This window comes from Ambystoma mexicanum, chromosome 3q (genome assembly GCF_040938575.1).
Source record: "Ambystoma mexicanum isolate Mex_15411 chromosome 3q, UKY_AmexF1_1, whole genome shotgun sequence".
Classification (NCBI taxonomy): domain Eukaryota; kingdom Metazoa; phylum Chordata; class Amphibia; order Caudata; family Ambystomatidae; genus Ambystoma; species Ambystoma mexicanum.
The window spans coordinates 588,694,384-588,718,254 of NC_090926.1; the positions used below are offsets into that span (position 1 = coordinate 588,694,384).

The window sequence follows — 23,871 nt, forward strand, 5'->3', positions numbered from 1 at the left end:
GGAAGGGTCTTGTCTGTAAGAAAGGGGTATGATTGGACTGGGAAGCTGGCTCCTCCTGTAGTTTTTAGGTTGTACCTAGGTACTGCAGGGCAGTGAGATAAGGCAGGTCTGGAGGTGCGGGAAGATTGGTGCTTACAGATTTTATCGGACAAGTATTTGGGGGCTGTGTTCGCTAGGCACTTGTGCGTGATTACCAAGGTGCGGAGAGTGATTCTGTCACGGACTGACGGCCAGTTGGCATTGCGTCTAAGAGTTGAGATGTGGCTGGATCTGGGTAGGTTAAGAGCTGCTCTCAATGAGTTATTTTGAAGGACCTGAAGCCTGTTTAGGTTGAGTTCAGAGGAGCCCAGAAAGTGTGTGTTGCAACAGTCAATTTTTGACAGTGCTAATGCTCTTCCTAGCGTTAGTCAACTGCTGGTGGACCGGTAGTATTTACAACTGTAGATTAACTTATTGGTGTAGGCTGTGGAGGCCGTCACAGAGCTGACTTGTTTCTTGAGAGACAGTTTTGAGTCAAGATAGACCCCCAGTGTTTTTCTTTCCTTGGAGACCTTGATCGCGTTACTGTCAATATCGAAGGATGTATACCTATGGTCAAGCTTGTCCAAACGTGCATGAGTGCCGACAATCAGGAGCTTGGTCTTATCGTCGTTAAGGCATAAGCTGTTGGTAGCCATCCAGGTCTGGATTTCTAGGTAGATCATAGCAACCAGTGAGGGGGATGAGGACTTGGGTGTCATCTGCGTAATTAGTGTAGATGACACCCAAGTTGTCCAGGCGATCGAAAAGGAGCTTCGTGAATATGTTATAAAGCGTGGGTGACACGCACAAACCTTTAGGGACTCCACAAAGTGTGGGGCTCGGGTCTGCTGTGGCTGATGGAGAAAAAACCCTGGTGGTACAGTTAGAGAGAAAGGAGTTGACCCAATCAGATGCATTGGTGGAGAAGGCTGCAGCTGTGGTGAGGTGTCCAGTTAGGATTTGGTGGTCGACAAGGTTAAAAGCCACTAACAAGTCTAGGAGCAGGAGGATTGCTAGCTTACCTTTGTCTTTCGCCTTGTCCATTTGCATCTTCAAGTCTAGGAGAGCTGTCTCTGTTCCATGTCTCAGCCTGAAGCCGGATTGTCTGAGGCCTAACAAGTCGTTTTCCTCTAAGTGCTTCTGAATTTGCAGATATGCGACTCGGTCCAGAATTTTTAAAAGGAAGGGGACGGTAGTGATGGGCCTGTAGTTTGTTGGACTGTTTGGGTCTAGGTTATTTTTTTTTAGGAGAGGCATAACCCAAGCTTCCTTGAGATTGTTAGGGACTTGATTGGACTTCAAGGATGAGTTTATCAATGTGGCGAGCTCGTTCCTTTATGATGGAAGCTGGACAGATGTCACCTTGATAATGAGAGGGTTTCAGACTTTTAATGATGACTTCCACTTCCTTCACTGTTACTTGGGAGAATACGAAAGGAGTGCATTGCGTGTGACTTTTCTCTAGCACAGGTTTAGGGCCATGGCAGTTTGAGAGGCTAGTCTTTTTAGATTCAATCTTACTTTGTAATAAGGTGATTTTGTTATGCGTTTGATCAGTATTATCCCGTTCAGTTGAACATTTAACCTTCAAACAAGTCAAATAATTATATGAAGTAACTTGTTCCCTCTCCTAGCTTCTACAATTGGTGCTGGTTTCAGTCGGAGTGGACTATGTGTGCAAAAGAGAAGAGAGACTAGAAGGACTGTTCAGAAAATATCAAAAGCTATCGCCCAAAATGTTTCCAACAAAATTAAATCTGAAAACCCCAGAAAATTTAAAATGCAGATTAGTGAATTAATTCAACCTGAAGAAAATCTTCAGAAGTGTTGAGCATTTGCTCAATAATTCCATTAAACGCAGAGTCTCAAGTGTCAAAGATGGTGTTAGTAATCACGAGAGTCAAAAGAGGTGTTGATGGATTTTATTACAGGAAATTAAAATCTGTGTTACTGTGTTCTTGAGACTGTAGGTAGACTTAAATAACCGGTATGTCTAATTGATCCCCCTACCTCTCAGGCGATCTCCACCCTACACCGGCTTCCAAAGTACCCAGAATTAGCATGAATGCTAGAGATCGGTGACCTCTACGGTCTAGTTTATTCTCACTAAGGCCTTATCTCACTAACTCACTTCACTTTGCCTCTCTCTTTCACTCCTTTCCCCGATATTGCTACCCTACTCCCTGTTCCCCTTTCTGCTCCTACTACTGCTCTCATCCCCTTTATTCCCTCTCACTGTCTTCCCTCTCTCCCCACCTCCTCCCTCAGCCTTCTCACTCCATCTCATCATTCTAATCCCTCCTCACTGTTCTCTTTCTCTCTCTCCTCTCCTGTTGGTATGGCCTTAACACACTCCTATATTTCCTATTTCTACCATTTCCCTCCTCCAGTAACTACTTACTCCAACTTCCCCATCTCCTACAACTCCTTCCTCTATTTCTCACCTCTCCCTCTCACAGTCTCGTTCTGTAACACTGACTCTCTACTATCTTCTTCACCCTTTACATCATCACTCTACACTACCTCCTTCCACCCTCTACACTACATCTCACATACACCCTCACAATAACAGGTACACTCACAATATGCCACCTGCACCTTTATCCAACTCTTCCACAGACTCTTTAGCACTCTGCTCAACCATCCATCCTTCGCTTGGTCTCTTGGTCCACCACAACACCTCCTGACCCCACCCAAACACCTTTCACTGTGTCTTGCTCCTACAGGTGGTTTATACCCCCAGACTTCCTGTTTCAGCTCTTCCCTCCTCCCCATTTAATCCCCACTCAACCTGACTCAGGGGCTCAATCGCCATATGTCTTTTCCCCCCCGGGGATTGGGTTAATGCTACATAAGCCCTCCTTTAGGTGCGCAGCAATTCAAAGAGTCTTTGTTACTTCCTCTGTTGTATATTGGTTTGGCGTTCCTCTTGCTCTGAGCTGCAGTGAGTAACTTTTCTCACTTTTAACAGGTGCCAGAGTGTCAATCTGTATGGATGTCATCTTTCTTCAGCGGTCCGCTAGGCTCCACCAGTACTGCATTTGCAGGATGGTACTTGCAGTTCTGAAATAAAACAAAGAACTCGGGTCAGAATTGAGCGTGCAAGGCATTGGGCAACTGACAATGGTACCAGAATCAACAGTAAAGGCACATAGAGGGGTTTCAGGGAGTAGTCCCCTTCCAAATCTGTCACCCCTCCGCTGGAGTAAGGGCATCTCTGGCATACGCCCTGGTAGGCTGCTTACCCCCCCAGGTATGGAGGGATCCCTGTCCCTCCCGACAGGGTCATGCCCCGACTCTGCCACAAAAGATACAAGCCCGATTTTGCAGATTATGCACCCGCACCACTCGACTGAGAGGCTCCCGTGCTGCCAGGATCACCACCCTCTTCTATCACCCTCATCTACCTCTGTTCTACCGCTCTTTCACTTGGCCTATGCAATGCACAATCCCTCTGCAACAAGAATCATACATCAGTAACACCACTTTGACGCTGATCACCCTCAACTTTCACTTCTTGCCATCACAGAAACCTGGATCTATCCTCATGATTCTGATACACCAGTAGCACTCCCTCCACACAGACTCTGCTACCTTCTCCCAGACCCGTTAGGAAGGGGGCGGTTCTGTATCAATAAGGCCCTCCACACTGCCCCTCTACCACCCTCTGACATCAACACTTCCTCTTTTAAGTAAGCCACAATGCAACTCCTCCCACTTACTGCTCTCACTGTTCGAGCTCTCGATCAACACCTTGGTCCCCTCAACTCCTCCTTCCCTGATTGGACCCCTCTCCCGGAGTCCACTTCATGGACAACACCCAAATCTTCTTCTCATTTCCCAAACTCTCTGCTGATCTCTCTATCAAAATGTCCAACTTTCTCTCTGCCATCAAATATTAGATGGCCTCCCACTCTCTGATGTTCAACTCTTCCAAAACAGAGGTGCACTTCTTCCCTGCCAAATAGTCTCATCTCCACCCCTGCCCATCTAGTTCCCACCTGACACTCTCCCCTACTCCTCTTCAGCGAGAAACCTCAGCGTCATCTATGACGCTTCGCACACCTTCTCCACTTTCATCTCCAAAACTACAACGGTAGCTCGCCTCAACCTCCTTTATTTCAACATCGTCAAGCATCTTTAACCACTCTTTTCTTCCCTAAACTGGACTACTGTGCCAGCATCCTCCTTGGTGTCCCAAACTATTCTTTCTGCCCTCTCTACAAGATCATTAACTTTGCTACCAGGACTCTGTTGGAACTCCCTCACTTTACACCTACTTCCTCTTAATGTCACCAGGCTGGATGGCAGACGAGGCAAAACGGGGCCAGAATTACGTTTCTTCTCCTGGTTCACAAATCTATGCGCGGTAAAGCACCATTGTGCCTAGGTTAAAGGTCGAGTGAATAATATGTTTGTGCACCACCCTAAAAGTAGTCCCATATAATAGATCAGAACTATAATAAGATTCTAACAGCAGAGACCCAACTATGACTAATATTCACTTAGTCCAAGAGAAAGGGCATAAATGCACAGTAGTTAGGTAGGGTTCTGTGCCAGTGTTAATTAGACTCAATTCAAATGTATATATACACAATAGATGTATTATTTAAAAATTATTTCTGTCCTTAGGTACACAAAGCAGTCCTAAATCATCCTAGGCTAATATTTTAACCTTCCTAAGCAAATATCATCCAAATGGTGGCACATGCCAATGTTTCTCGAGTAACCAGGCTTTGTCAAGGCGTACCAAAAAATCTATCCAATTTGAAATCAATTGATATTTCTAGATAAACAGGTTATTTCCTTGATCCTATTATCATCCAAGACACAATCTTAAATGTTGTCAACCATTAGTTGATATAATTCAGTCCCAAGGTGTATATTCATCCATATGTTATAAAACCTACAACATATTTGTTACAAATTAGTACATGATTACAATCATCATGTATTGTTACAAAATACATTTACAGTTGTCATTTCCCATGTTACATAGAAACCTGTGGAGGAAAGTAAAAGTAGAGGAAAAGAGGAGAAGAAGAGAAAGAAGGAAGGTATTGGCAAGGATATATGATAGATTTATATCCATTTATATTGATTGGTTATGGATTGGGCTAACTATAGTGTTCATGCAATCTTGCTAATCTTGTCAAGTTTTTGCATGCCTTTCTCAAGATATCCCACATCTTTCTAGGTAGTAGGTTTCAATTTTAGGTATCAGTACATATATACAATAGGGGTTAGCTGTCTCAAGACATCCACGTTTCTCTATGAAGAACGTCTGTAAATCTATAATTCTACATCATTGCATGGATGCAGTTTAGGAGCTGCAGGTTACTGCATGAAAAACCTGTACATGTGAACCTTTTCTATTACTTATCCTATTGTCGCAAAGTTAAGCTATATAATTCCATGGATGGCGCTAAATACCTTTTAGTCTTGTGCGGGGTAGTGGTTACTTAAGTGAGTCCTTGAGGCACATAAAGTGCGCGGATCTCAGTTCTTTAATAGTGGTATCTGTGAATCAAAAAGCCCAGAGTTGGTACAGTAGAGTATATATCGGAGTGCTATTCACTATTCTTACAATTATTCCTTGTTATAATAAGGGTTCAGTACATTACAGATAGCTTATATCTCCAGAGTTCATCCTTCCATAATTTATGTAGTGTGCTTTAGTACAAACTCTGTTTTGCATTCATATTTTCATAATTCAATCTGTATGTTTCAGTATTATGTTAAGGCTAGAGTCCTTGTCTATAAAACCTATTGGATATAACAAAAAAGAGAATGCTCACTAGTTTGATAATCCAATTGAGGTGAGTTACAATACTGGGTCCTGGTTTGCAGTACACTTACCCGATTAGGTAGAGGCTCAAGTCATTTTCAGGATAGCGGCACACTGCACGCATGTGGGAGCACTACCAATTTGAAAATTAGCTTTTTGTTTATTGTGCGATTACATCATGCATTGATCAACGTTGTGACATCATCATTGCAATCTACAGCTGCTTGTCGTGGCAAACACAAACGAGCATGTCATACTGAGTTAGTGTTCAAATGCAATTGCTATAAAAAAAAACATGACCTTTCATACACTTTTAAAAGTGGGACAATACCCATTGTTAACAGATACGATGAATGCACTTATTTAGCTTTTATGATGCTCGTGATTACAGGCGTAATAAAAAAGCAGATCTGCATAATACCAATTTAGGCCAATGCCCTTTCTGTGTACGTTTGTCTGGCTATACAAAGCCACACTGTTCAACCCACGTCTATCAAATTTTGCATAGATTACTCATTTGTCTGGGGTAAGATTGTAGTCTGTTTGGATGCTAAAAATTCACTCCGTAGACACCCTCATTTACTGATGCTCACCCAGATTCCCTACAGTAGGTACTAGAAAGAGGCAAAATTTGCAAAAGTGTCTGAAGCAAAATGTTCGATGTGTTGGTTATTCCTTTGAAACTTATTACTACTGTTACAGTTTGAAAGTGTTTATTAAAGCAGTTTTAAAGGGAATTAAAAACAAAATGAAAACATTTTTTATCACGCCACTCCAAATATGGGAAATGGCAAGGTTACAGTTTACTTAAGTTCATTCACGAGAAGAGAGCAGAATCAATCTTTCGTGGACATTTTCTCAAATGTGCTGAAGCCATTAATTGACTGAAACATGGCGCACCCAAAAAAAACGAACATCACTTGGAAAAGCTCCATCTGATGCAAAGCGAAAATCAATATCAAAAGCTTCTGAAAGACAACAAACAGCAGCACGACTTACCGACCAGAGGACAAGAGCAACTTTTTCCAGGGCAAATGAGATGCCAGAGCAAACTGAAGCAAGACTTGCTGAAATGAGGATAAGGGCAACATCCTCCAGGGCACATGAGACAACACTTGATCAGGACAGGGGCAACGCCGGGTACCCCAGCTAGTTACTAATATATACGATTACTATATATGTGCCAAACTGTGTTTTCTTGGCTTATAGGATGCTCATGATGACTGATGCATTGACAAATACAAATCAGGCATAATACCAAATTTAGAAAGTGCCCTTGGCTGCAGCACATGATCTGTTGTATAAGTTAAGACTGGGAGAGAGTTTCCCTGCCTAAACTGGATAAGGCACTATTCATTACTGTTGGTGGATACTGTGTATTGAAGCACATTGTAGTCCTGCATAGTACAGAGGAGGGACAATTGATGTAATCCTAATCGGTTACATAAATTGCAAAAGGTGCCTGGAAAACAACATTGAAAGTGCCAAAGAGTCTACCAATAGTTGCCATTAGAGTTGAACTTGGGTTGCAATCCCTGCACTCCATTATATTATGGAAATCATTATCGTTACTGAGGAAAATATGAATGGACAAACCATCCATTCCATACAGCATCCTAAAGCCAAATGTTCCAGGGAAAAACGTTGCTCTCCTGGACATATGGAAAGAAAATGCATGTATCAACTTGAGTCGTCCTTGGAAACACTCTTTTGTAATCCTTGTGGGGTAAAAGAAAAACTAAGAAGATCAGATTGGATTCATACTCTTGATTTAAGAGCTCATTATAAATCTCTTAACTCGGCTCAGGATCTCCAGGCCCTAAACACAATTCCACCCTACCTACAGAGATCCCCAAGCAGATACCACTGTAATCAGTTCCTACGTACAAGATTAAATATCTATCCAACAAAGGAACAACTGTATACAAAGGGACAACAAGAGACTAACAATGGTGTGCGTCGATTTTGTAACAGCTCAGAGAATATGGAGACAGAGAAACACCCGATAACGATGTGTCACGCAGTGATTGCCGAAAGATCGCTATTTCTTTTGAAACAGGTCAAGAATGCAAGTTCTCCGACAGCTGATGAATGGTGGAACTTGTTTCTCTGCGGTGGGAAACCAGCATTACTATGCACAGGAGTCAACTTATTAGATAAAATAATGAGCAACCAACATCACTCAGCTGAATAGGTTGCTCAAATGGATCTATTAGATGTATAAACCTCAGTGTGTAAAAAGTTTGTTATAAACGTATTCACACAAAAAAAGCAAAAGGCGCATATTTGGATGGTTATGATTCTCATAGATTAAAGTACTCTGAAATTACAAATCCTGCATAATTTCAGTGTGTGACAATGCCCCTTCACTGTAACACAAGATACATTCCACAAGTTATAAAGAGGAGAGAGTCTCCCAGTCTGAGCAAGATGATTGCACTGACCACCATAGTGGGCGGCTTATTGTGTACTTACAGTAAATAGTAGCCATTATTGAAAGCTGAAAGGCTAATGAAATATTGCGGGTTGTAGAATGCCCAAATGGGCAACCTCGTCATGCTTAGTCACACAAAATAATATCTGTTCTTCATTCAAGACTCTCATATTAGTATTATCAAGTGTGTTATCCTCAATGAAAGACTTTAGAAAGATATACATTGTATTTGATTCTTCAGTACTCTTATTCTAAGCATTTTCCAAAAGTGCACATGTGGCATATTACATTGCATGGTCTTTTATCGGGGGTTGCCTCTTAGCACTCACCCAAACATTACAAAAGTAGTCAAAAAGGAGTGTACGCCGGTGCAAGAAGTAAAGCAATTTTATTCAGGGCCCCAGATGCAGCTGGGATAGCAAATCCAAACAGAACGTGGAATAGAACTGCATGAAAAAGGTGCCGTCAAAGAACCACCCTCAAAGTGAAAACTGTAGACAGGAAAATAATTAGCATTTGCAATAGTGCAAAATAGAATTGCCCCACAAGAAATTATTGGCGCTTGCACTTTGGACTCATTTAGAACCCTAGATTATGCTGGATCATTGGGTCAATGAACCTTCCCACACTGCCCTCAATCACAATAATGTGACGTCACAATCCACCCCGCAATTCCCACAACACAAGATTATATGATTGAAACATTTGAGACGACCAGCAGACCTTTATTATTCTGCCCTGGTCTCCTCTTCCAGATTTTCATGGTAACGGCTACCCATCACGACACCATCAGAGCCATGACCCACAGAGATACTTTAAAATGACTGTTGCATATTGGGAACATTATAACCCTCTTCCGAGGGAAAATGGTCTGCTGGCTATTTGAAATGGCTGTGTGTCCTGCCGGCTTCACTAGAAAAATCACATTTCATAAATGATTTTGAATTATTAAATGGTCATATTTTCATTCCTCTTTCATTGGCAGACCTAGCGCGCACTAATCAGTTGACCTTGGAAAAATAACCTTGGTGTGCTTCTCTGAATACTTGACCAGGGAGCGCATGCTCTGTACTAATGAACTGGCTGCAGTGGCCTTTGCCGCAAGCAAAACGCTTGCACACGTTAGAAGCAGGCTTTTGGAGCCTATTTACTGCGCTTCATTCTACCATTAAGTTTAATTATACTTACCTGTGCCCCAAGCTTTACGGATTCGTTTTATTAAGCTTTTAATTTCTCATATATGAGAAGGGCCCCCTCCCCTTTTAGAGTGCTACTCTCTGAGCTGATAAGAGCATTCTTTCATACCACGTTGGACTTGCATTTTTATTACATTATTCCCCCCTTTTATTAATTTGATTAATAACTAAATCTTTCTGGGCGTCTTGTTCATTTTTAGCCACTTCATCTCTATGGATCAATATCTTTTCTAACTGGGTCATGTCTCACTAGGTCTCTTCCCAGCCATTCAGGTCTTCTCCAACCCAGGAACACCCTGTCCCATATTGTAGGCACTGGATCCAATACTGGTTATCATTTTCGATATCAGGAGGCTGTGTAAACCCCCATCCATCAGGATCCTGCCCTCCATTTCCCCCTATTACTTTCTTCCTACTTTTCATTTTAATGTTATTTTTATCAGTAGTCAAGGGTAACATCAAATGACCTTATTGCATATTAAAAAATATTTTAAGGGTGCTCTTAACGCAGAAGGTGATGAGAAGCAGCTCAAGCACGAGGACAGTCACTCTGAATAGTCCAGAAAGCCAGATGGGCACCCATTAAAATACTCTGTCCGACCAGTCTTTTGCTTGCACTCCATTAACTTTGCTTGTCATCTTTCCCTGCAGTGCCCTTATCTCTTGTATAGCTGTACTTAAAGTTCCATTAGAGGCCTCCCCGTTAGGGGTTGCCATACAACAGCTTGACCCAAATCGAGCGCACACACCTCCTTTATGGCTGTTAGGAGGTCCAGTACAAAGCAATTCTGAAGGGCCACCAAGCACAATGCCCTCATTTCTTCTTTGATTGCATTCAGTCCCTTCACTGTGGAATTAGCCGGTTGCAATAGCTCATAGCGGTTCAGCTACTGCCATTTCGCATTGGCTTCAGCTTGCCCTCCTGGAAGTAGTAATGATGTAAAAATAAGTTTCTTGCCAAAGGGAACAGGCTGTACTCATCCGGGATAGCAGCCAAATTGTCATAACTTTTCCTGGAGAAGTGATCACTCTCCCTTTTCCGTCTCCTCGCTGTTTTTTCTTTGCTCATTTTGATGTGCCATATTCCCCTGCAGTGTGATCTTCATGGCAGTGCTATTTCAAGGCACCACAAGTGCAGAGCTGTGCAAAGTGACGAGGGCACACACTCCACTTCAGTCTGGCGGAAACTGGCCATATATTCTGGATTCGCAGGCTCACCACAGGTCCATAAGTGCTGCTGACCCCCGCGCCAGCGCCACGTTCTGCAAAACCTTGACGCAGCCTGAATTGGCTCCCAGAAAAATGGACCCTTTTGACCTGTAAAGCTCCTTATTTCAACTGGTTGATGTTTTTCATGTAACCAAGTTAAGGCATGAACATTAACCTTGGCTACAACATTTTGCTCAAACCCCACCAGTCCTTTAGCACGACATTGCATTATTCCCCCCTCCCATTTGGCCCCATGCCTCACTGCTCCCTCTATTCGCATCAGCGGTATAGTAGGACACCAGGGGACACTTTTTCCTTCATTAGTTGTGCATTGGATTCTTTTACGATCCTTTATTTCTAATTCAACCTCTTGATATTTTATCACTTTGTGCTTTGGACCCTGATTTTGGAGCATTCGCGTTAATTTCACATAATTATCCCGAAAACATTTTCCCCTTCATCCACCCAGTGAACAGCTACTTTGTTTCACTGGAACATACTTTGAGTTCTACAAAGACCGGTGCATAAGTCATCCGGCCTCCTCGAAGGACATAGCCTGGGGCAGAAGACCGTTAGACATCCCTACCACTTGTGGAATGAGAGCGCACACATAGCATGTGCCATTTGCTCTCTACGTTCCCACACGCATCATCTCATCGCACCAGGCATTGCTAGTTAATGAACTATGCTCTTCCTCAGTGTCGTGGTGGATGCCCTCCCCATTTATCACACTCCTCCTTACCATTTATTTTTTGCATTCACCTGTGTTTCGCTTCTTTCTTTGACAAATATGTTAAATAAATACAACAATTCTATACTAAAGCATATAAACATAACACTCCCAAAACTGGAACATTTCTTTTTCTTGGTCATCTTTTTTACAGTACAAACCTCTTCTACTCCCTCTTGTGCTGGTTTCTGAAAAAATCTCAATGCAGTTAGTAAATAAAAAAGGAGCATTCCGTAATACTTCCCATCATGTTGTGCTTTGTGAGACAGTACTTTTGTCTCTGCGAACGTGTTATATGGACCCATCTGTGCCTTCCCTCTATCTTTACTGCAGTCGGTGTAGAGTAGACTATGGTATGCGGGCAAGTGAAACGCTCCTCTTTCCACTTCCTTAGATGGTTTTTGACAAGCACTTTGTCTCCCAGAAAAATAGGTTCTGCATTTGGGAATTGTCCATTCGCATTACTTGCTGGCTCACATTGATTTTTAGGCCTTTTCAGTAATTATATGCATTTAAGGGACTTGGTAAGTTCTTGAGATACTCATCAAATTCCCCTCCCGGAATAGCAAAAGTCGAATGACCATCAGAGATTGTACGCAACAGTGGATTTGGCACATGCATTCTCCGCCCTGTAACAATCTGATGAGGAGTCAAGTGATGACCTCGTCCAGGCGTATTTCATAGAGCGAAGAAAGCAAGCAGTGCACCCATGATTTGTCAACTGTTTGCAAAAGCTTTGCCAGTCGCATTTTCAGCAGTCCATTAATCTTCTCTACCAAAACGTTGGCTTGAGGATGGTAAACTGTGCATAGTTTATGTCTTATCCCCGGGAGAGTTGTAATTTCCTTAATTAATTTGTTTGCAAAGTGCTGCCCGTTATCAGAGCGAATTTCATCTGGAATTCCCCACCTCAGGAACACCCCCTCACCAAGAATTGTGCCACCGAGCGGGCATCGGTATAGGCACCTGTCTCAAGCCAACGTGAGAATGGACACACCACTACTAGCAGGTATTTGTATGAAGAACATCTCTATGCCATAACTTTGTAATCAATATGCAAGTGCTAGACGGGGCCCTCCGGTCAAGGCAAAGTTCCCTGTCCAACTCTTAATAGATGACCTGGTAGGTATTTCTGGCACACCATACAATTGCTCACATGCTCAAACATATTCATACAGATTTGGCACACACCAGTCTCCACTTATCCCTGCAGCCACATGCTCTTTCGAGACGTGCGATAGTGAAGCTGTTCCAATGTCAACTGTAACAACTTTCTTGGCAAAACAACGTTCCCTGTGCTATCATGTTACCAAACCAGATCAGTCGGAGACAGAGTGAACCATCTCCTCTTCCACAGATCTTTTTCAGCGTCTGATGCTTCTCCTTGCAGCTCAATTATTTGTAACATTGGAATTGCATTAAAACCTTCTGGCGATGCATTTTTTTCTTTGCTCATTTTCAATACTGCTATTAGGGGTAGTTATTCTTCTTCGCCAGGGTACAGCACATGTGATCCCTCTGGCAGATATGCTGCTTCTTTTGCTGCTCTGTCTGCTCTTTCGTTTCCTAGTGAGATAAAAATCCTGCCCTCCTGTATGGGCTATGCACTTTATTAATGCTAATTCTACTGGGAGTGGTAACGTTTCCAGTAGTTCTCTCAACAATGCTGCATGTTGAACAGGAGTACCATCACTTCTTTTAAACACGCTCCTTTCCCCATCTTGCTAGTCCTGAGTGTACTGTGGAGGTGACATAAGCCGAGTCCGAGAAGATGTTTACTGCTTGGCCTTCGGACATGTTTAGTGCTTCAATTAAAGCCACTAATTCATCTGCTTGTGCAGAGTAATAATTTGGCAATCGTGTTTGTAAGTACACTATTAACTAATCCCCTTTCATAATCCCCTTCCATACCCCACTACTGCACACCCCGAGTGCCTCTGTCCCGTGGTTTGATCAATGCTGGAACTTCTGTCAATGAAGATCATGTCCCCCCCCATACCACCTTTGGTTATTATTAATGTTAAAAAGGTATTCGTACCACGCACTGTCACCACCGGAGTGGTCCCCAGACACTACCTCATACCCAGAAGACCTACCTCTGGGTAGTCCGTGTTCATTTAGTGTTCTCCAGTATTGCAAATAATGCATGTTTCACATACAGAACTACTGGGCACCTGTACTGCTCTCCCCCGAAAAGTACATGAAACAACCATAAATCATCAATGCAGTTATAGAGCAAGTACTTTGAACCAAAAAAGACAGACAGACACAATAACTCACAACCATGCACTCTTAGAAGATAAATCAGCTCTTTACGGCTATTTATTCAAAGCTTACAAGTACATAGAAATAACTCATAAAAATATGGACATAGATCACAGAAGAAATAAAGAAGACAAAAAGAAATACATCACCGTGAGCGTAATAGAAGTCCTCATCTTGTCCAGAAGCAGCTGGAAGACCCCGAGAACAGCCAGGCTGAGAGTACCACAGCTCACAGGAAGGCCAGACGTAAGCGTCCTTCTCTGGCTGAAGTCTCAACTGACCCCCTCCAGGTTTCCGCATATATACACACTCCACAAAGGGGAGTTAATTCTCGAACATTCTGGAAATTGCACCTGCGCAGTTGAGGAACAGCCGTCGGTTGCCAGCTGGGTCAATTGAGAGCTCCCCTCAAGGAACGCAGGGCCTCCCTGCTCTAAAAACACGCTCCACGGAGAACAGTAGCAAGCCATAACAACGTTAGCTTTCCCAGCAGAAATGGCCTTGACCGCATACCAGGTTTGGAAAAGCATGTTTGTCTCAGCACTGTGAATCTAACAGTTCAGCAAAATGTGTGCAGCCTTTCACTGCGGTGTGAAGTAAATATCCAACATGGCTCCGAGCGCTCCCAGAATGCATTGCGCGTCCGCGCCATTTTGAATCAAGCATAAATCAAGCATAACAATTCCACCCTTTGGATATTTATCTTCTGTAGCCAGGTGGCACTGGAACCGCTCTCTGAAACCTACGAAAGATTAAAACTAAACTGGGAACACATTGAAGGCAACAACAACAAGCAATGATAATTGACAGTATAATAAAAATGCAAGCGAAAATATAACGTAGTGTACCCCCCCAATATCAGGTATCCATGAAAATAACCAATCCCACCAGTTTCTGTTACGATCTTGAGACAATGGAGAAATGAGATCCTTCAAACCTCGAATATGACTTTCAATGGATCATGAATCATCACTTAAATTGAAACACATACCTTCAAAGGCGTTACACACTAAATTATGTTTCAGCAATAGATAATCAACAGCAGCTCTGTTCTGCAAAGTTGCTTTTCTAATAACTTGACTATCAAGGAGTAATTCTTCTAAAGCCTGCGAAGTATGATTAAGACTTTTAACTACTAAACACGCTAATTTCATCAAAGATTTGTAACCTCCAGCAGCTAAACCCCAAACACCTACTAATGAAAGTGTTAATGCTAGAACCTCAGCTTCTGATAGCAAATGTACATGTGAATCACAGTCAGGAGACAGCCCTACAGATTCAAATGTTGACCTTTTACCACAAGTTATCGCTGAGTGTAAAGGAAACATCATTAGTCCTAATCGAATCAAAGCACATGGACCTCCAGAAATGTTAGCTGGAATATAAGTATATGTAATGTTACCACATGAAAAGAGCCATCCTGTTGGAAGTTTCACATGATTCAAATGACTAGCAGTTATCACTGTATGATTGCAAGACATAGTGTTATTTACACTGGTGCATTTGCGTGACATTTGCGAACACAATCTCTTCTCGAATGCAGTGCGATTATACTGATTGGTCAACTCTATTTGTCTGCTTTTACCAATTTCTTGTGCTTTGCACGTCATAATATAAACACACATCGCCTTGGGTTATGTTGTACGTAATCACACGTGTCAAATTTCTCCATTTCTTGTCGGTCTCTTGGCAGAACCGACAATATTCGTAAACTGAAAAAGATTGTCCAATGTCTGAGTCTTGAACTAAAGAATCATGTGTGACGCCGAAGATATGCTTTAAAACTGGAACAGGCGTCGGCACCGCTCCTAAACATGTAGTCAATAAAGCTTCAGCATTGGGCACATCAGTAAGACAAAAGTGTGATATATTCAGTACTTGCTGTGCCAGATATATCCACATATTCTCTTCTTGGGTGATCATAGGAGAGTGTTTCCTACTTCCTACAAATGTCTCCTGCACGGCTGGCATCAAGGTTGTTTTCATTTGCTCCTGATGTGTTTGTCGCATTTCACGGATCCATGTCTTCGGTCTGGCGGGCTTGTCGGCACTAGCATAGGGCTGCTTGGGGACAACATTATTCATCACTATCAGTATCCCCTTGATCACTGGCACAGATGTGACATTTGTCGCTGGTAACAGAAGATCGTCTAATTGCCCAAATGGAGTCCATTTAGTGCCACAGTTACACCAACCAGACCCAGGATCTACAAAGCAAACCCAGAAAAGAGATATCAGTGTTGCACATCACTCTCTTATGTAACATTTGTCTACGGGTACATATTGCCATTTCTTTCTACCAGGCTCCATTACGAAAACCACTTGATTGATCTTTGCCTGATGCAATGACATCTGCTGGCACTGGTGGGCCACTTGGCTTTTCCACCCACACCTTTGCACCAGGTACCATACTGTCTAAAGAGCCAAAACCGCGATCCCCACGGGTAGTTAACACTGTAGGAGGCTCCCCTTTCATAATCATGGACAATTTAATGGGAATGACTATCAATTGAGCCACTCGATCACCCTTGTGGATTGATAACTGATCCCCACTATTAATTAGGATGACTTTAATCTCACCTTGGTAATAAGCATCAATTACCCCTCCCAACACTTGAACTCCCTTCAATGCTAGGCCAGATCTAAGGGCAATCCATCCCATATGCTCTGGGGGAATTCGTACTCCAATCCCTGTTTCAATGACAACTATTCCTCTTGGATCTAATCTGATTTCGTCATTGGAATGCAAGTCTACCCCTGCTGACTCTGGAGTTGCTCGATAGGGAGCTAAAGAACCCGACATAATTTCCCAGTATAACAATGTTTTTCTAACTGAATTGGGTTGAACCTGTAAATTAGGAGTCATTAATCGCATGAAAGGAGTTTCATGTTTATACACAGACCTATTGTTCAACACTTGCACCGCATCAAGCACACAATCACGCCTGCCTGCCAAACTGCTGTCTCCAGATTTGCGCAACTGTTCTTTCAGTAACCCATTAATTTGTTCAATTAGCCCTGCCGCAGCTGAATGGTAGGGATGTGGTAAATCCACTCAATGCTCTTTTCCTGACAAAATTCTTGGATCATTTTGCCTTTGAAATGTGACCCATTGTCACTTTGAACCTGCAAAGGCACTCCATAATGTAATATGATCTGATCTAACAACATGATGTTGTTCAATTGGGTTGCACGTTTGCACGGCAAAACCATCAAATATCCCAAGTATGCATCTACAATAGTGCATGCATACTGACAACCTCTGCTATTTGGCATAGGACCGATATAATCAATCTGCCAAATTTGACCTGGTAATTTTCCTCTTCTCAATGTGCCTCGAACAATCTGAGGCATAGGTCTATGCAATTGGTGTTAGCACACGGGACACTGCAAAATAATTGTTTTCACTAGTTCTATCGGAAGACTGATGCCTCAAGCTTGTGCCCACCTGATAGTAGCCTTTTCTCCAAGGTGCCCACTTTTCTGATGGGCCCATTTGGCCAAACCCTCCATATCGTCTTCCCGAGCCTCTGCATCCATTGTCGCAATCTTGGTGTGTTCGTCTGCAACAGAATTAAACCAACGTTCTAATGAATCTGTGGCGCAATGTGCGTCCACATGATATACAGTGACTTCACTTTGTAACAACATCTCAGCAATATCTTGCCACAGTTCCTTTCCCCACAACTCTTTTGAATGAATCTTCCATCCATTCTTTTGCCAAGTCGGCAACCATACTGCCAATCCATTCGCCACTGACCATGAATCTGTGTACACATGACATTGACCAGGGGTCTCTTGTTTCAATGCATGGTAAACTGCGTAAAGTTCTGCAAACTGACTGCTCTTTCCTTTCCCTGTCGTTGTCAACATCTTTTTTGTTTTGGGATTGTACGACACTGCTTTCCAGTACTCCTCAGTTCCCACATATCGAGCTGAACCATCCGTGAACCAAGCATGCTCCGTTTGCTCCACGGTCAAATCACTGTAAGGGACTCCCCATTTCACGGGAGACTCACGTTTTTCAGGCACCTCTGGTGATATGTAATCTGAGGGCGGTATGTTGGCTACTTGCTCATGTAAATTTGCCACTCCACCCTTTCCTGATTTGGCTCTGTCTTGAATATACCATTTCCACTTAATTATGCTGGCTTCTTGAGCATGTCCTATACGATGCGTTTTAGGAGAGCTCAGTACCCACTGCATGATTGGTATTTCAGGTCTCATGAATACATCATGACCCAAGGTCATCTGCTCGATATCAACAAGAGCCCAATAACATGCCAACAATTGCTTCTCGAACGGAGTAAATGAGTTACCAGCGTCGGGCAACTTACGACTCCAAAACCCTAATGGCACACGTTTCCTGTCTTATTTCTGCCACACACTGCAGTTAGCATAATTGTCTTGCACAGACATTTAATTCCACTTCGCCTTCCTTCAAGGGCCATAAATCAAGCACCTGCTGCACCGTGTCTTTCACCATCTCAAAGGCTCTCTGCTGCTCTTCCCCCCACTGAAACTCATTTCTTTCGTGTCACTTTGTAGAGGGGGGGGGGGGGCAATATCTGCCCTGAATGCGGAATGTGCTGTCTCCAAAAGCCAAACAGTCCTATAAACTGCTGAGCTTGCTTTTTGCTCGTTGGAGTAGTGAATTCTAGTATTTTCTGTTGTGCTTTTGGCACCATTTCTCGATGCCCATGATGCCACTGAATCCCTAAGAATATCACTGTTTCAGCTGGACCTTGAATTTTACTTGGATTAATCTCCCACCCTTCCTTTTTCAATCCTTCTATAAAGACATCTAGCTGACTTTGCACGCTGTGCTCATCCTTGCCCTGGATCAAAATATCATCAATGTAATGAGAGATCTGTATGTCATGTTTACACGTTATCTTGTTTAAATGCTCTGCCACCAGCCGGTGACAGATAGTCGGACTGTGCATGTACCCCATGGGTAGTCTCGTGAAAGTGTACGGACGTCCACCCCATGAAAATGCAAACTGTTCTTGACACTCGTCAGCAATTGGCACAGAGAAAAATGCATTAGCTAAATCGATCATTGCATACCAAGTCCCCTCAAACTTTTGGACATTTTCAATCAAAGTAATAGCATCTGGGACTGCGGGCACTAAGGGAGGAGTGGGTTTAACTCCTTGTAATCCACCGTCATCCTCCATGACCCATCTCCCTTTTTAATCGGCCGGAGCGGATTGTTCCACGAGGTGGTAATAGGGCGCAATACACCCGCCTCCACGTACTCTTTGATGGTGTCTGAAATTTCCTTGTGCCCCCCAGGAATGCGGTATTGTTTCATGGCTACCCGCTTGGTTGCCACTGGCACTTGCACTGGGGGCATCTTCAATTTGCCTACAGTAATGGGTGTACAAATTAATGCACTCATCCCAAACTGGTAAGTTTTACCGCCAAGTCCCAAGGTTAGCCCTTCCAAAATGTCAAAGCCAACTATATACTCAGGTATCGGGACAATCAACACTTGGTATTTCTGCCTCTTTAAATTTCCTATTTTCATCTCCACTCTTGTTTGCACTGCGGGGGTCTCCTTTCCCCCTAAACCTGTAATCGTAAACTGTTTGCCTTTAAATCATGTCGGATTACCATGAATCAAAGAGGCCTCCGCCCCGGTGTCTATCAATGCTCGCACCCCTTGTGTGTTTCCTGGCCCCCAAAAAATCTTATCAACATGAGGCCGCCTATCCACTTATGCGGGCAGACGCTGCCGGAGCTTGGCCGAAGCCCTAGTCAAACTTTGAATGAGTGTGACTCGTCTCCGCCTTTAGCATTGCGCTCACCACTTTTCTCAAATCAGCGTATGTCGGCTGGTACGGGGAAGGTGTCCCCATAGACCTTCGTCTTGTTCTTCTGCAGGGGGAGCAGAAGGTGAGGTGTGCCCCTGTGTCGTGGTGACTACTTGTTTCTTAACCTGTTTATAGCGCTCTTTTGCTGCAAGTCCTCGTTTTTTGTATAATTTATACATTACTCTGGTTTCGATGCCATCAATTTCTTCATGTGACACACCATCTTTTAATAAAGCCAAAAACATGTCTTTTCGGGACACTCGGGAGTCTCTGCTATCTTGCCGCATGCCTTCAATTCTTCTCTCACCAAGCCCCCCTCTATCCCGTGGCTTGTTATCACTCTTTTCCCACTCTCCCAAATCTGCAAGTTGCCGAATGGCATCTGCTACCTCATCAGTAGCCTTGGCCGTCATGCCTAAGAGCAAAGTCATAATGATACTTTTGTATGCAGGTGGCGCAGTTCTAATCACCATGTTTCGAGTTGAAATTGAGAGCAGCACGGCTCCCATGTGATCAGGAGCGTCTATGTGAATCGCCTCTTTCATAGCATGCGCTCTGACTTTTTGAATTGCTTCTCTCAACGTATACCACTTCGTTTCTTCACTGGGCCAATCTGTGGTAATAGGGTATTTACAGTTACATGCTTGGGCTATCAGGTGCAACAAAGACACCTGCGTATCTTGACCATTTGCGTCAGGGGGCGGTCCTGCTCTTAAGACCTCCTGTACATTGGTGTCAATTGACAGGGGTAAAAAACGTGGTGAATCAGTAGAATCTACCAACAACCCTGCAGCACCCCCGTCTAGTAATCTCACCATCCATGTCAATAAAGCTTCCCCTGATTTTTGCCTCAAACGGGTAATAATTTCCCCAACCTCCTGTTGTGTGTAATCTTCAAAAGTACTTAAATCCACCATCCCACCACCAGGATTCTGCGGGTGTGGTCCTGCTCGCCGCCTTCTAACAGGCTTCACCGCCACTGTTTTCTGTTTCACCTCTGGTTTGGGGTCAGACTCTTCTGCAGAACTACTTTCTAGACTGGTCGAATCAAAAATATCAACATCCCATTTGTCCGGATCCCAGTCTACACCAGCGGTAGCGATTACAGTTGCCACCTTTCTTTTGTTGACCCCTCCCGCCTTTTCCTATACTTATATCGCGCTACTCTGACTGCTGACCTCTCGGCCACCGCCTGATATGCGTTGGTCTTATCTTTGAACAATTTCATTTGAATCTGCTGGATTAATGCAGTCTGCCTTTCTGCAGCTAGTTCTCTCTCTAATCGCAAAACCTCATTTTTCATGTCTGTTTTCATCTGATGTATTTTCCTATAAGCATGCAAAATAACCCAACCTCGTCTACCTAATGCCGTACATTCTTTACCACGTTCTACTGGAACTTGTTGCAAGCATGCAATTACATCAGTTGGATCGGCATCTCCCAATTCTTAATTCCAAGTTTCACTTAAACCGGCACCCATTGCCCACGCTTGAGCCAATTTATCATACGGACTCTTAGTCCAACATCATCAGAACAGTCACCGCCAGCGGTAACGTTCTTCTTCTTGAACAAACTACTCATTATCGCAAACAAAGCAAAACCTTGTTGAACCTATATATTTTTTTCTCCACACTGCAATCACTCCCACAAGCACTAAAACAGTTACCAAAAAGACAACAAAAAAACTTCAATTTTCAAAAAACTTCACTTACACGACAACCAAATCTTATCTACGTTTCAACTGATTCTTGGATGCACGGAACAACTCATCACGTACATCCTGTTCGTGACGCCAAAAATGTACTGCTCTCCCCCGAAAAAAGTGCATGAAACAACCATAAATAATCAATGCAGTTATAAAGCAAGTACTTTGAACCAATAAAAAACAGACAGACACAATAACTCACAACCACGCACTCTTAGAAGATAAATCGTCTCTTTACGGCTATTTATTCAAAGCTTACAAGTACATAGAAATAACCCATAAAAATAATATGGACATAGATCACAGAAGAAATAAAGAAGTCAAAAAGAAATACATCACTGTGAGCGTAATAGAAGTCCTCATCACGTCCAGAAGCGGCTGGAAGACCCTGGGAACAGCCAGGCCGAGAGTACCACAGCTCACAGGAAGGCCAGAGGTAAGCGTCCTTCTCTGGCTGAAGTCTCACCTGACCCCCTCCGGACTTCTACATATATACACACTCCACAAAGGGGAGTTAATTCTCGAACATTTTGGAAATTGCACCTGCACAGTTGAGGAACAGCCGTCAGTTGCCAGCTGGGTCAATCGAGAGCTCCCCTCAAGGAACGCAGGGCCTCCCCGCTCTAAAAACACGCTCCACGGAGAACAGTAGCAAGCCATAACAACGTTAGCTTTCCCAGCAGAAATGGCCTTGACTGCATACCAGGTTTGGAAAAGCATGTTTGTCTCAGCACTGTGAATCTAACACTTCAGCAAAATGTGTGCAGTCTTTCACTGCGGTGTGAAGTAAATATCCAACATGGCTCCGAGCGCTCCCAGAATGCACTGCGCGTCTGCGCCATTTTGAATCAAGCATAAATCAAGCATAACAGCACCCCATGGTTATTGTAGAAGCCTTTTCAATAGCACATGCAGCAAGTGCCTGCTCACATGGGAGGGGTCCCTGAATCACTGCATCCAATGATAAACTGTAATATGCAAAGTGGCGTGTTTCCCTGTGTCAGTACTGCTGTCATTACTTTTCCATCTGAATGTCAAAACAGGTGAAATTATTCCTTGTGATTGGAAGTTGCTAACACTGGTGCATGTGCTAGTTCAACTCATCAGAATTCTCGCCCATTTCATGTGCATTTTTTTTTCTGTGCTTCTTTTAGTGCTTGCAACAATGGCCTGGTGTATGTGGAGTAATCAAAAACCCATGCTCTGCTATAGTTGCACAAGCCCAAACATTGCTGCATCTCTCACTATTTTTGGTCATGGAGTCTTGTGTATGGCCTCTACTATTTCTGGTGTTATTTTTCTCCTGTCTGCTGACTCAATCTGAGCCAAATACACTACTACTTTTTGACAGTACTGCAATTTATCCCTGTCCACCTTGTATCCATCAGCTAGAAGTGTCAGTAGTGTCACTGAATCCTTTCTATACTCTTCTTCTGTTGTTCTGCATACTCAGAAGTCGTCAAAGTATTGTACTTATTGTATCACCGTGCTCGCAACCTGCAGGTTGCTCGGTTCCATTTGTATCACTCTGTTAAAGACACTTGGCCCTTTGCAGTATCCATGAGGCATTCTCGCATGTTCAAACTGCGTCCCGTGAGACATAAGTCTGCTGCAGTCCGTGGCCGTCCGGAATGGAAGACGTGGGCAGACGCCTTCGGAGCCAGCGCCAGAGTAGAGAGGAAACGGGCTTGGAGCCAAGGAGCCCCTTGAAAAACCCACACCGACAACAGCGACTGGTCTCTGCCCCTACGCACTCTGCCAGTTTGACATCAAAAGCAGGTATGGACCAACATGCATTTGAACATTTAGCTAAGTCTCGGACAGTGAGCTTAACAAACACTTCCCGTCTGAAAGCTCCCCCTACATGCTTGGAGACAGAACTCGAGCGACCGGCAACTATTGTTATGGGTGCCGGTGCAATTGTCAATTCTCAAGTTCCCCTATTGACCCCCGCCTTTCACTCACCTACTGAGAGAGAAGTTGAAATAAGCAGAGCTAGTGGAGCAGGCGTGGGTGTCGGCGACTGCCGAAGGTGAGAGTGATAAGGAAAGCGAGGGCGCGGGCAGAGCTGGCTGGATCTCTGCGAACCCTTTTGGGCGGAAAGTCAGAGGATGACACGACAGAGAGCCCGGCAGAGATCTTTGTGGGGGAAGGGGGCCAGCCGGGGTGTGGGACAGGACAGCGCACCCACCCAATGGAGGACATAGAATGTGCAGACAGTCGGGGCCCATTTTGGGATCCGAGATGGGCAACGACGAGGAGACTGGCGATGAAGGCGCAGTAACTCCTTCCCTTCGGATACACGTGATTACTAACACCGACGTGTATTTGGTGGATTCTCAGGCATTGGGCCATAACATTTCCAGAGTGGAGGATGAGGAGGAGGGTGTAGAACTGGGGCCCCCAACACCTCCCCCGCCTCAACCTATGAAGACAGTAAAACACTGACAGCGGTGCCTACTTGCAGACTCTGTCAGGTAATAGAGATCCACCCGACAATGAGGGGGCTGGACTTGAAGAGCCCTCATAACTTGGATTCCTCTAGCAAGATACCAACTCAGGACAGCCCCGAACACCCACAGCAAAACAACATGGAAGAAGTCAATGTAGAAATTGAAAATTATGTTTATGTAATTGACTCCTCAAACAACTGTGTCGCCCCAGTCTGCAAAGACTCAGCCTTGGGCCGGGTAGAGACAATCAA

At 43.8% G+C, this 23,871-nt stretch overlaps 1 protein-coding gene across 6 annotated transcripts in view; it reads right to left on the reverse strand.

The window, feature by feature from the left end:
* SLC25A17 (solute carrier family 25 member 17) overlaps positions 1-23,871 on the reverse strand; it is a 622,505-nt gene that overhangs the window by 321,759 nt on the left and 276,875 nt on the right. For 4 of the 6 annotated variants that reach the window (XM_069654413.1, XM_069654415.1, XM_069654414.1 and 1 more), the window contains exon 5: positions 13,671-15,850. The exons of the other annotated variants lie outside the window; for them this stretch is intronic. In XM_069654413.1, coding sequence (XP_069510514.1) covers positions 15,225-15,850 — 626 coding nt within the window. In that variant the 3' untranslated portion in view covers positions 13,671-15,224. Of the gene's footprint in view, positions 1-13,670; positions 15,851-23,871 lie in introns of those variants that run through there. 6 annotated transcript variants of the gene reach the window in all.